At 42.9% G+C, this 12763-nt stretch overlaps 1 protein-coding gene across 1 annotated transcript in view; it reads right to left on the bottom strand.

Moving 5' to 3' along the window:
- The window catches only part of Eif3h (eukaryotic translation initiation factor 3 subunit H), a 72216-nt gene extending 60999 nt beyond the window's left edge, over positions 1 to 11217 (bottom strand). Inside the window, exon 1 of the mRNA XM_028767391.1 lies at positions 11067 to 11217. Within this exon, the coding sequence (XP_028623224.1) occupies positions 11067 to 11198 (132 nt within the window). The 5' untranslated portion in view covers positions 11199 to 11217. The remainder of the gene's footprint in view (positions 1 to 11066) is intronic.
- Between the last annotated feature and the right edge of the window lie 1546 nt (positions 11218 to 12763).

The raw sequence follows: 12763 nt of genomic DNA on the forward strand, positions 1-12763 counted from the left end.
AAAACATGAACCACCAAAATATCTCAGACATCCAATGAATACCCAAAAGAGAATGCCCATGACATCTAAAACAGAAAGTTTATAAAAAGTAAAATACCTATTATGTGAATGTAGTTATGTGCTTTGATGAATAAGAATCCTCTTAGGATATCTGTATCATTAATAAGTACATGTTTGCTTTCTATTCAAAAGATATCAAATATGAAAAGTGAAGAGGGAGGTTTTAAAATACAGCAGTTACTGTGACGTGTTGCTTGAAGCTTCACAAAAAAAAAAAAACAGAACAAATTCAATTTCCTTTCTGGACAGTGGCGAGCTGACAGAGTAAGATGGGCATGGGACATCTTTAACGCTTTTGGAGTGTCATAGGTTTTTTTATTGCTACTTTAAGGTAAGTTGGGGAAGATAGGGTTTATTTTACCTTACAGCTTACAGTCAGTCCATTCATTATCCAGGGAAATCACAGCATGAGCTCATGACCTGGGGTCAGAGGCTGATGCAGAGTCCATGAAAGAGTGCTCCTTACTGGCTTGCTCAGTCTGTTTTCATATACCTTCCAAGACAACTTGCCTAGTAGACAGACCATCCACCGTGAGCTGAGTCCTCCCACATCACTCATCATCTGTGATGATTTGAATATGCTTGGCCAGGAAGTGGCAGTGTTGGGAGGTGTGGCCTTGTTGGAGTAAGTGTGGCCTTGTGGGTGTGGGCTTTGATACCCTTGTCCTAACTGCCTTGGAGCCAGTATTCTGGTAGCAGCCTTCACATGGAGATGTAGAACTCTCAGCCCTCCTGTGCTATGTCTACCTGCATGCTGCCACGTTCCTGCCTTGATGATAATGGACAGAACCTCTGAACCCGTAAGCCAGCCCCAATTAAATGTTGTCCTTTATGAGACTTGCCTTGGTCATGGTGTCTGTTCACAGCAGTAAAACCCTAACCAAGAGAGCATCTATTGTGCTACATCCTTTACAGGGCAGAGCTCATGAGGAGTGCTGGGTAACCGGCCCTGAGTAGCTAGAGTAAGCAAACACGGAAATACCCATTCAGCTAACAGTTTAAAAGAGCAACACACACACACACACACACACACTAAAATTGTTAAGGTATTTTAACCACCGAAACTAACTTAAAAAGGAAATCTGGTGGTATTACATGATCACATTATTTTATTATGTCATACTTTTATTAAATATTACTACACTGGTGGTTAGAAAAAGAAGCTTCACCCTGAACTAGGTATGAAAATAGTTTCTTACAGTACACCTGGAACAATCAGTGAATACATTCCCACTGTTTACCACAGCCCAGCACTTTAGGAAAATGGGGGGGGGGGATTACTTCCCCTCAGAAAGAGAAAGCACAAGCCCAGGGATGGCACACTTCAACTGCACAGCAGGGTCAAACAGCTACCTAGGTTCCTTAACCCTCACTCAGCTCACACAGAGCAGTCTGCAGACCACACCCCACAGCTGAGTAGTACTTTCTTCACTCGTCATGTGATTCTGGTTGGAGCTTTTGAGGTAAGAGTCTTCTCCATATAAACAACTCCAGCTGCCTTCATCCCTGCCTCTGCCTCCAAAGTGCTGAGATTACAGTCCTAGCTTTCTGGGTTTTTTAAGAGTGGAGAGAGAACGTGCAGCTGTCCAGAGACCAGAGGTGTTGGAGCCCCTGGACAAGGAGTTGCGCAGCTGTGAACTACCCAATGTGTGTACTGCGAACTGAACTACAGTCTTCTGCAACATCGATGGACGCTCTTAACCATTCAGCCATTACTCCAGACCCCCACACTTAGCTATTTAGAATCAAACACTTTATTTCACAAAAATAAAGTTTCTCAAATACAGCAACTCAATAGATGTGAACTTCAAACTGTGTGACTACCAAGTTCCCGGTTTTCTCTACCAGCCCCACGCCTGCTTATAAATACATTCTCTTCCACTGAGGTCATTCCCATCATTCCCTTAGCTAGTCTGCGCAGTGTATTTGTACAAGGAGTGAAAATAAATCTCCTTCCACAGCAAGGTCCCTCCTTGAGTTCCAAGTTCTCTACCAGAGGTAAGACAGTGCCATATTCATCCAATAAATAAAATAAACCCAGCTGGAAGCTCAGCATTCCCAAATCTAAGCACCCTCTTCAGCTGCTGCCTAGTAATGAGGGCCTGAGACACACTGGGCTTACCTAGTCCACCCTAACTACCTATCACACAGCACTGATTAAGTCCTTCATAAGCACTAGCAACATTACAATGGCTACACCACAATAAACAGCCCACCTATTCTTATTCGTCTGTACCCAGCACGCGCTCACTGAGTGAAGTATGTCAAGATCTGCTGTCCCTCTAGAATGCTCACATTCCCCAGAGCTTTTTTTCAAGTATGACAAAATGTAAACTGTAGCTATTAAAAATCATCTACTTGAGCCGGAAGGTGGAGCTGGAAGGCGGTGGTGCATGCCTTTAATCCCAGCAGAGGCAGATGGATGGATCTCTGTGGGTTCACAACTAGCCTGGCCTACAGATTGTGGTCCAGGACAGCCAGAGCTCTGTTATGCAGAGAAACCTCATCTCAAAAAAAAAAAAAACAAAAATCAAAAGTAAACCAAAACAAAAACAAACAAACAAACAAACAAAACTTCGAAAAAATGAAACAACAAACAACAACAAAAACTGCCTGACACCACATTGAAACAGCACTGCTCAGGAGAGGGGGTGGTCTGTGAAAGCTCTTACAATACCCATTACCATGAACATTCTTATTTAAAATCTGAATTTGAAAATTGAGAGGGTAACTAAACCAGAGTGCAGTGCGGGGTGCAGGTCAGCAACTCCAGCACTTAGGAAGGAGGAGGGAGGAGGGTCAGGAGCACAAGGCCAGCCTTGGCTACACAGCAAGCTTGGTTGGACTCAGCCTGGTCTCCATTACACCCTGTCTCAGAAAAATAAATAGGAGTGTTAAGCCACTTTACTCAAAATATTCTGTATTTGTTATACACATTCTCATTCAAGAGATCACTTTTCCTAGCTACAAACCGTGGTGATGTCCACTCTGAGTTCTTTAGAAGTTCAAAGCAAAGCAGTAGGCCTAAGCTGCCCCAGGCACTGGCTGCTGAAGCGCTCAAGCGAGAATTCCTAGCTGGCTCTCCTGGGTTCTGCAGCTACTGGGAGGTAAGGCCCACAGCCTGAACGTCTCACATCAATCTCTGTCAAAGAACAGCTATTACTGTAGAAGAACTTTATTCTCAAGGAAAGTGTAATGTCACAGAATCTCCCTTTAGCATATTCTATAAAGTCAATATCTAGACTTTCATTTAATCTGGCTTCTTTCACTGCCAGATCTGTGAACTTGGCAGTTTTCTTATTTGGTTAAGCCTAGACCATTTTTTCTAATGCCTAACAAAGAAGGTAGTTATTGCCAAAATGTAAACTCAAAAAGCAGAAAGCTGCATTAGTCTTAAATTTAACACATTTTACAGCTCAAGTGGGATAGGAGTTCCATTTCGCAACTGCCTGAGTCTAGGAAGAAATGGGATTTAAATCACTGTTGTTAAGGTCTGACGTGACTTCAATGGTGAGGGCAGCTATTTGGCCCTGACACAGGAGATTGGTTACAGCCTCCACTCCAGCTCGGCAGCAGCACCTCTATGATACTTCATTTAAAAAGAGCCCGATTCCCGACTGCTCTCTTGGATCTACGCTTACTGATGATTCACTGTTAAAGTTAAATCAACTAACTGCTGTCAAAAGCAGACCGGAAGCACAACTCCACGACTCTCTTGTTCTACCATTAATCCTACAGGGAACACAAAGGTACAACCAAATGTTCAAGTGTACAAGCAAACGTAAATGTTAACCAATGAGCATGCTGAAGTCACAAGCTTTTATAATATACGGACCACTAACCTGGAACTTTTCCCAGGTGTAGCTGGAAGATAATTATTCAAAAGTAAAATTAGCGATAGAAAGGCTTACCTAAAATGAAATTTACTTCTCTCATATAAGGCAATAATAAATAAAATCCCAGAAATGTAACAAAATGTCTATTCCTTAAAATACTGCAGTACATTCAAACGTGCTTGACTACTATTTAAAAAGCCATTCTGGAATTTGGGGGCACTGGGATTATCAAGTGCTTTGGTACTTGCTAACCAAGGCACAGAAGACAGGGTAGGTAACCCTGACCGTTAAAGAGTTATTGATTATGGCTGTCTGGGAAAGATGGATGGAAGGCGGGTGGCTCGGTTTCTTTACTTGCTCATTTTTTCTCACAGTCTGTGTTCTACGTGCACATATTAATCACTCAGTGCAATGTGTGTGCGGATTAACAGACCTTCTGCTTTCAACATTAAAACAAACTATACTAGACAAGGCGGTGCACACCTTTTATCCCAGCACTCAGTAAGCAGAGGAAGCTCGACTGTGCTGCCCAAGCAGTAAGGTGCAGGGCCAGCTCTTTCATTCTCATGACCTTGGGGTCAGCTCTTCTGCTCTTCTACCTTCAGGCCAGCTTTCCCAAGATGCACAGGCAAGCTCTGCACAGCCCTCAGATACTAACATGGCTCCAAGTAGCAGCCCAAACCAGAGCTGCCTGCCTGATTTCTGGTAATAGACCCCTGCTGCTACAGGGCACTGACCCAGACATGGCCCTCAGTGGCATCGCTGGCTACTCACACCAGGCTGTTTCTCACTACCTCAAGTCTCCATTTTCACTTCTCTTCACTGTCCACACATCACTCTGCTTCTTGTTCTCTTCCATCTCTCCACTGCTTACTTGTTCATCTTAGCAGCAACCTGGGGCCTCTGGTTGTCTAGGTTGTCCAGGGCGTGGTCTGCTCACCCAGGTCCCATGGAGGAGGTGATCTCAGGTGGGCTGCCTGCCTGGGCCCCACAGCTGAACTGGGGGTGTCTCAGGCTTGCTCTAGCCCATGGCATCAGCTAATCTCCAGTATTGACCTCTCTCCTGCTCCCCCATCTTTGTTTTCTGCAATAATGGCCTAACTACAAACAGACTCAATAAAGACCCTGTAACCATGTTCTTCAGCAAACTGCAGAATCAGGGATCATTGTCTGGAACTGTTGGTAGCATCAAAAACCACAATGTAATCTTCCTCAGGGCTGAGATATCCTTTAGGGCAGCCACAGCATACTGCTTCCTGATAAGCTGGACCTTCATGTAGTCTGAGGAAAAGAATTCATAGTTCTTGTACCTCACTGCCTCTCATCAATAGTAAATTAAGACTTGAGTTGCTTTGTCTATCCAGTTAAGACTGCAAGATAGCTTCACAGAGATGTAGGTCTTGCCTCTAGCTGGTAAAAACACCATGATTGCCACTGGGGAGTAGTTGGTGAACTCTGGTACTGGATGCTGTTCTTTTAGCTTTTTAGTCCATCACTAATTATCCAATGGCTCTCCTGCATTTAGACCTCAAAGCAGGTCCACTGGGTGGCATCAGACAGGAAACCTGGAAGACATCTGTTGGTTCCTGGGAAGGCTGAGGAAGTGCCCTTTTTAAGGGTGTGTGCAGTGTTGAAATATTAGCTACTGTAGCTACCAAAAAGTTCAGAGCTTTTTCTCTTCAATTCAACCATATATTCACCTTGCGTCAAAGGTCAGTACTAATGTTAACAAGGCACTGACTAGAAAGGGTTTAAATCTTGGCTCTACTACTTCTTTGAGACCGTGACAAGCTTCCTCAGCTTCTCCCTAGCTTCAGTGCTGCTTCCCGAGTACTGGGGTTACAAGCTTGTATGACCAAGGCCCGTTTTCCTACAGCTCCCATCTTAGCTCTGTCTCCCGCCTAGGAGAGAATCTATAATCATAAAGGCAGCCATACAATGTTCTTACATTTTTTTTGACCTTGCCCTGGTGTGAAAGCGGTCAAAATTCAAGCATGTAATTCTGAAATTTGGACTTCTTATGAGCTAATGGCTTGCAGTAAGGTACTTCCTAATAAGAGCCGGGAGCAGGAACCCCAAACTCCCACGTGGAAGTGAGCCAGCTAGTGAGGAGGAATCTCACTTAGCCCATCTAATTTCAAATTGCTATGTAACTAAAAATGACTTTGAACTCCTGACCCTTCTACCTGTACCCCAAATGCTGGAATGCTACCATTCTCAGCTGGAATGCAATTCTATTAACAATATTCTCAGTTTACCATGGGTTTATGGGGAGGTAACACCGCTGTTAAGGAGCATGTGTATACTACTCTTATAACAGGAGCTGGGGAGGAGAGCTCACGTGCTAAACAGAGTGCTTTACACACAAGCTGAGGAGGACCTGAATTCAAGCTTCAGTACTCTCCCTAAAAGGCCAGGCTTGGTGCCTGTATCCAGCATTCTAGTCCTAGGGAGAAAAGAGTGCTGGATTCCTGTAACTCTGGCCCATCAATCAGCCCAACTTAATCATCCAGTCCCTGTTTTAAATGGACAGGCTTATCCAGGACTACTCCACATGCTGCAGTGCCAACCTGACAGACAAGATGTGCCTACTGGTAAGACAGTAGCGTACCTTCTATGGGGGAGCTAACTGTCTTCTGACTGGATTAGAGGCCTGTTCCACAGGCACAAACTTAATGACCAATACTAAAATCCTTATCAAAAGCCTAAAACAGAATCTGCTCTTGACACTTTGCTGAATGGACATGGTCAATTTGCCTTCCAACAATTGATGCTTGGCTAGAAATGGTGACATACACCTTTAACCCCAACATTGGGAGACAGAAGGCAGATCACTGATTTACAGAGTCTCTGGACAGCCAAAGGCTAATATAAGACAACTCTGTCACAAGGTACAAAGTAAAACTGTGTGTATCCCCACAGACTTGAGCTGCTCTCAAGCTGGTAACTAAAGCTGTTTTGGTAGTAACTGGTCAACAGAGAAACGCATAACTGGTTAGAGTGTGAGACTTCAAGACTGAATGTTCAGTTCTAAATGGAACTCCACTACCACTGAGGCTCAGGGAACATAACGGAGGAGGAAGGAAGAAAGAAGAGAAGTAGCAAACAAGGGAAGGAGTGCTGCAAATTACTGTCTTCTGGACATGTCATGGCTATCACAGTCACAAACACATGGAAGCTGCAGTTACTTTCATGAGCTTTTTTTTTCTACTATAAAACATTAATACGCTCCCTTGTTCTCTTGCTCTCTTGCCTCTAGCTTCTCTCTGTTCCCTAGCCTCTCCTCCCTTCCCTCCCCTCCTCTCTCCACGTGGTCATGGCCGGCCTCCACTTCTCTCCTCTCTCTCTCCGCCATCTTCTCCCGTTTCTCTCCCTCCACCTTTGCCCTATCTCCTGAATAAACACCACCCCCCCCAAAAAAAAAAATTAATACTTACAAGCAATAACATCTTGTCTTGGTGGAGGAAAAGAAAAATCTAAGCAGACTATGACTGCATTCTTAATTTTCATTCAGATATACTTACTCTAAAAGGTTAGAAATAATTCTAATAAGACTCTTTAAATGGTCTTTCATTCACAAAATGAAGTTAGAAATCCAAGAGATAAGAAGCAAATAAACCCAACAGCAAAAAAAAAAAAAAACAAAAACAAAAACAACTAGGAAGATAAACTAATCAAGGCACCTAAATTCCATGTATTTATTGATAATATTGATTATAAAATTGAATACATTGATTATAAAATACCTCAAGGCATTCTTAAAAACTATCCTCCAATATGAATCAAGAGCTTATATTCCTAGGGATAATACTAACTGGTTGTAGCCATTAGCAATATTCCAGAAACAAACATAATCAGTATGAAATTAATATCTGGGTTCATCCATGCCTATGCATGGCTATAGTCATGACTATAGTCATGGCGGTAGGAATAGACCATGTCTACATTACTCACCAAGACTATCAGCATCTGGAAGAGCTAGCTGTAACTAAAGCAGGTAATCCACAGCTGGGTTGGGCATGCTAGGGGAGGCAGAGGCAGGTGGAGCTTTCAGAGTTCAAGGCCAGATTGGTCTACATACACAGTTCTAGGACAGCCAAAACTACACAGAGATCCTGTCACAAAAAAAGGCAAAACAAAGCAAAAAACAAACAAACAAAAAAACAAACAAACAAACAAAAAACCCAAATAATAAAAAAGATAGTCCATAAATTCTAAACAAATCAAGAACAGAACATATCTGAAGTATACAGATTCAAATTAAACTACAGATTAAAACTATAGCTATATTAAACCACATGTGGTAATATTTTACATGACAAGGAGGAAAAGAGGAATGCCACAGACAAAAAAAAAAAAAAAGACACTCTACAGGACCTAGTGAGGGATGGGTAACTGGTCACAGGTAACTGAATATCCTTCTGGACAAAGTGAAGAAAGAACAGGAAAATGACCTGAACACAACTACTCCTCAGTGGACCTGGAATTCACTGAAGACATCTGATGAATGAAGTCAGGATCTGAACTTTTAAATTATATATATATATTTTTTTATTTTTTTTTATTTATTTATTTATTTATTTATTTATTTATTTATTTATTTGGTTTTTTCGAGACAGGGTTTCTCTGTGTGTAGCCCTGGCTGTCCTGGAACTCACTCTGTAGACCAGGCTAGCCTCGACCTCTCGAACTCAGAGATCTGCCTGCCTCTGCCTCCCAAGTGCTGAGATTAAAGGCGTGTGCCACCACCGCCCGGCTGAACTTTTAAATTAAATGAGAAAAATTAAGGTGATATCAAGATTTGAACTAAGGGCCACCATAGCATGATGGCTCAACAAGTAAAGGAACTTTACAATCTGAGTGCCCCCTTTTACAGGTCATTAGGGTCACTCAGACACTTCTGAGTCACAATATGATTTGCTAGGACATCTGATAACTAAGAGGCCCTTTTGACTGAAGACCTGAGTACTTTGTCACTGAAAAGTGTATCTTCATAGTAAATTATCAACACCTAAACTTCTAACACAAGTTCTTATGAAGAACAGTAATCAGTCCCCAGATAAAAGCAAACAGTGATACATGAATCCAGAAATTAAGAGTGTCTTGATCTCCCTAGGACTACTTCATGCCTGTTGAACTCAAATGACTCCATCTGTTCCCACCTGCAGCAATTTCATTGCTTCAAGTATCTTAAAGACACCCTGACACTATTCCTGCTGAGATCATAGTCCTGGCCCTTGTTAGACAGCTAGCTCGGCAGTTACAAGACTGCCCTAAACTGCCCTAAAAGTATGTTTGACTGTGTCTTGTTTGACAGTCTCACTGTAGAGCCCAGGCTGATAGACAACTCTGCAGAATCCTGTTGGACTTTCCCACGTGCTGGGATTACAGGAGTGAACCACCATGCCCAAACCCAGTCCTAAAATACTTGTAATTACATCTACCAACTACCTGTTGACTTTTACAACTCTAGAAACCAAGCAATTCAAAGAGTGATTTCAAATGATACAAAAATGCAGTAAGACATAAGTTTTGGGGGTTTTTTTGGTTTTTTTTTTTTTTTTTTTTTTTTTTTTGGTTTTTGGGGTTTTTTTGAGACAGGGTTTCTCTGTTTAGTCCTGGCTGTCCTGGAACTCACTCTGTAGACCAGGCTGGCCTCGAACTCAGAAGACATAAGTTCTTAAGACTTAAAATACTTTCCAAGTGTTGAAATGGTACTTCTATAAGTCCACCCACCGGACTATTTTGCAAACTTTAAACAGGTATTATTTATTCCTAAAGGAACCTGCCTCAAAAAGACATTGAAAGCTGAAACTGTCAGCTAAGTAAACAAGAGAGCACTGCTTTTTCAAAGTGTTATGCAAATGACATTTAAGTGGGGGCATCAAGCTTTCCACACTTAAGCTCATCCCTGCATCTTTCAAACTCTGACATCCACAGACACTGCAGTCAATAATAAGCACACCTTACAGTCTCACATGCTCACCATAGTCACCACATAAAGGTTTTTCTCATACTCCATAAGATACACCAATGAATAACTACTTCTCACTCCCATCTGAACACATGAGAGAACTAAAGCTGGTTAAGGTAAACTTTCTCTGGGACACAGAGTTGACATATGACAGAACTGAGAAGACTGTGCCTATAAACATCAGGTTATATTTGAAAAAACAAAAAAAACCTCATGTCAATCTATCAAACAACTATATTCCAAAGTGAAGTTACTAATGATTTCCACTTACACAATGCCTGTTGCAATGACAATTTCCACATGAATTTAAAAATCCCCACTGCAAGGGTCTTTGCTTACGGAAAATACCTAAAAACTGGTTTGAGAGAAAGGGGTGCTTTTGAAAACAAAAAACAAAAAAAAAGAATGCCTTTTTCTGTTCTCTGTCCTTTTCTTTTTGAGACAGGATCTCAGTCCCAAATGGTCTCAAACTCGTGGAGATCCTCCTGCCTGTACCTCACCAGTGCTGGGAGTAAAGACATTTGCCACCACAACCTCCTGGAGTTATGTTCCTAAAGCTTAGAATCTCACATCATTTTAGATTCGCATCTTTTCTCTTCCGTCCATATCCTTACACTGAGCTTTCACAGATACCCTAGATCACGGACCTTATCCACAAATACACTTACTGCTTCTTGTGGTTTCTTATGCTTCTTATGGTTTCTTGTGCTTCTTATGGCTTCTTGTGGTTCACACTGAACTCTGCCTAAGAGTTTACTCTAGTTCTGCATTTTTAGGTATAGTGGTGCTCTAAAGCACGGTAGCATATTAAATCTCTGGAGAATGCATTTGGCAAAAGCCTCTCCAGGAAGCCAAGGTGTATCCTTTTCCCTCTCTCTTCTTCCTAGAGCCCCAAACAGAACTCTAAATCCTTCTCCCCACAACTGTCATCTGGTTGTAAGCAGTCCTCTCCTGAGCATCTAAAAACAAGACCACACAAACCTGTATCATACCCCTATTCCGGCTCCTTTTCTCAGCCCCCAGCTCTCTCAAAGGAAAACAGGGACGGCTGTGGTGTCTTTCGAGCAAAAGTGAAGATGAAGAACAAGGGTGCTGAGGGGAGAGCGTGGTCAGCCTGCTCATGGGGAAAGCGGCAGGAAGCGCGCCCGACAGAGATCAGAGCCTCGCGTGGGCCGGTGGCCGCGCACCGCACTCACCAGGCCGTCGATCTGCACCTGCTTCACGGCCGAATCTCCAGAGCCGCCTTTGCCTTTGCCCTTCCCCACCGCGCCGCCAGCGGAGCTGGAAGAGGTGGCGGTGGAGCCGGTGCCTTCCTTGCGCGACGCCATGTTTCCAGCCAGACAGGAAGAAAGAGAAGCGTGAGGCACCGGAAGCGGAACTACGAATTCCGTGACTCTCTCGTAAGACTGAGGGGCGGGGTCTGGGAGTGCCGCCGGGGTAGGGCCACGCCTCCCCGGTTGGTGTTCCTGACCCATCCCCTTCCAGCGTTTGCTGGAATCCTCTGCGCACGCGCGTGGCCCGCAGTGCGTGGTATGGGGTCAGTCGCTCATTACTTGAAACCCAAGTGAGCCTTTTAAATGTGGAGTCGCTCTCTAGTAGGCAGACGGCTATCGTATTTCTGTAGCGTCTCCCGTGTAAAAATGTCTTCACTTGGGCAGGACCTAATTAGTTCAGTTGGGAGAGCATTAGAATGAAAAATGCCGTTGCTGCTAATTTAATTCCAACTCTTTTAACCGGCAAAGGAGCCTGAGGCTGCGTGACACCGTTAAAAAGTGACAAGCTGCATCGAGTTGCTTTCCTTATGAAGTTTTAGATTACAGTCTTAGATTATCAGCCTTAATTACTTCATGTGTTCAGATGGGAGTGAGAAGTAGTTATTCATTGGTGTATCTTATGGAGTATGAGAAAAACCTTTATGTGGTGACTATGGTGAGCATGTGAGACTGTAAGGTGTGCTTATTATTGACTGCAGTGTCTGTGGATGTCAGAGTTTGAAAGATGCAGGGATGAGCTTAAGTGTGGAAAGCTTGATGCCCCCACTTAAATGTCATTTGCATAACACTTTGAAAAAGCAGTGCTATCTTGTTTACTTAGCTGACAGTTTCAGCTTTCAATGTCTTTTTGAGGCAGGTTCCTTTAGGAATAAATAATACCTGTTTAAAGATTGCAAACTAGTCCGGTGGGTAGACTTGTAGAAGTACCATTTCAACACTCAGAAAATATTTTAAATCTTAATCTCAGCACTCAGGAGGCAGGGGCAGGTGAGTTCAAGTCCATCCTGGTCTACAAAGTTAGTTTCAGGAATGACCAAGGCTACACAGAAAATCCCTGTCTCAAAAAACAAACACAAACAAAAACAACAAAAAATTCAGTAATTCACGAGGATCACCCTGACTCCAGAGAAAGATCTTAGAAGCAAGAGCCATTATTCTAGAACTACTCAGAATATACAGAAAATACTTAAATAAAGGTTAACTTTGATCAGTTTCCAGAATGAAAGATTTACCGGAGTAAGCCTGGCAGTGGTAGTGCACGCCTTTAATCCCAGCACTTAGGAGGCAGAGGCAGGCGGATTTCTGAGTTCGAGGCCAGCCTGGTCTACAGAGTGAGTTCCAGGACAGCCAGGGCTCCACAGAGAAACCCTGTCTCAAAAACCAAAAAAAAAAAAAAAAAAAAAAAAAAAGATTTACCGGAGTAAAATACCGGAGAAGTTCTTTTCTGTAGTGTTGTAGTGTTGAAGTTGATGTTATGGTAAGTATTCAGAACACAGTCTCTACAAATAATGCTGACCTATAACGTGAGCTCTGAAATGCATACTAGCATGTCTGCACAACCCTGTGTCTGTTGTAGGAAGCTATTGTATGTAATTCTCTGCTTTAGAGTGATTTTTTTT

Source organism: Grammomys surdaster, unplaced genomic scaffold, assembly GCF_004785775.1.
Source record: "Grammomys surdaster isolate TR1022 unplaced genomic scaffold, NIH_TR_1.0 63, whole genome shotgun sequence".
Lineage (NCBI taxonomy): Eukaryota > Metazoa > Chordata > Mammalia > Rodentia > Muridae > Grammomys > Grammomys surdaster.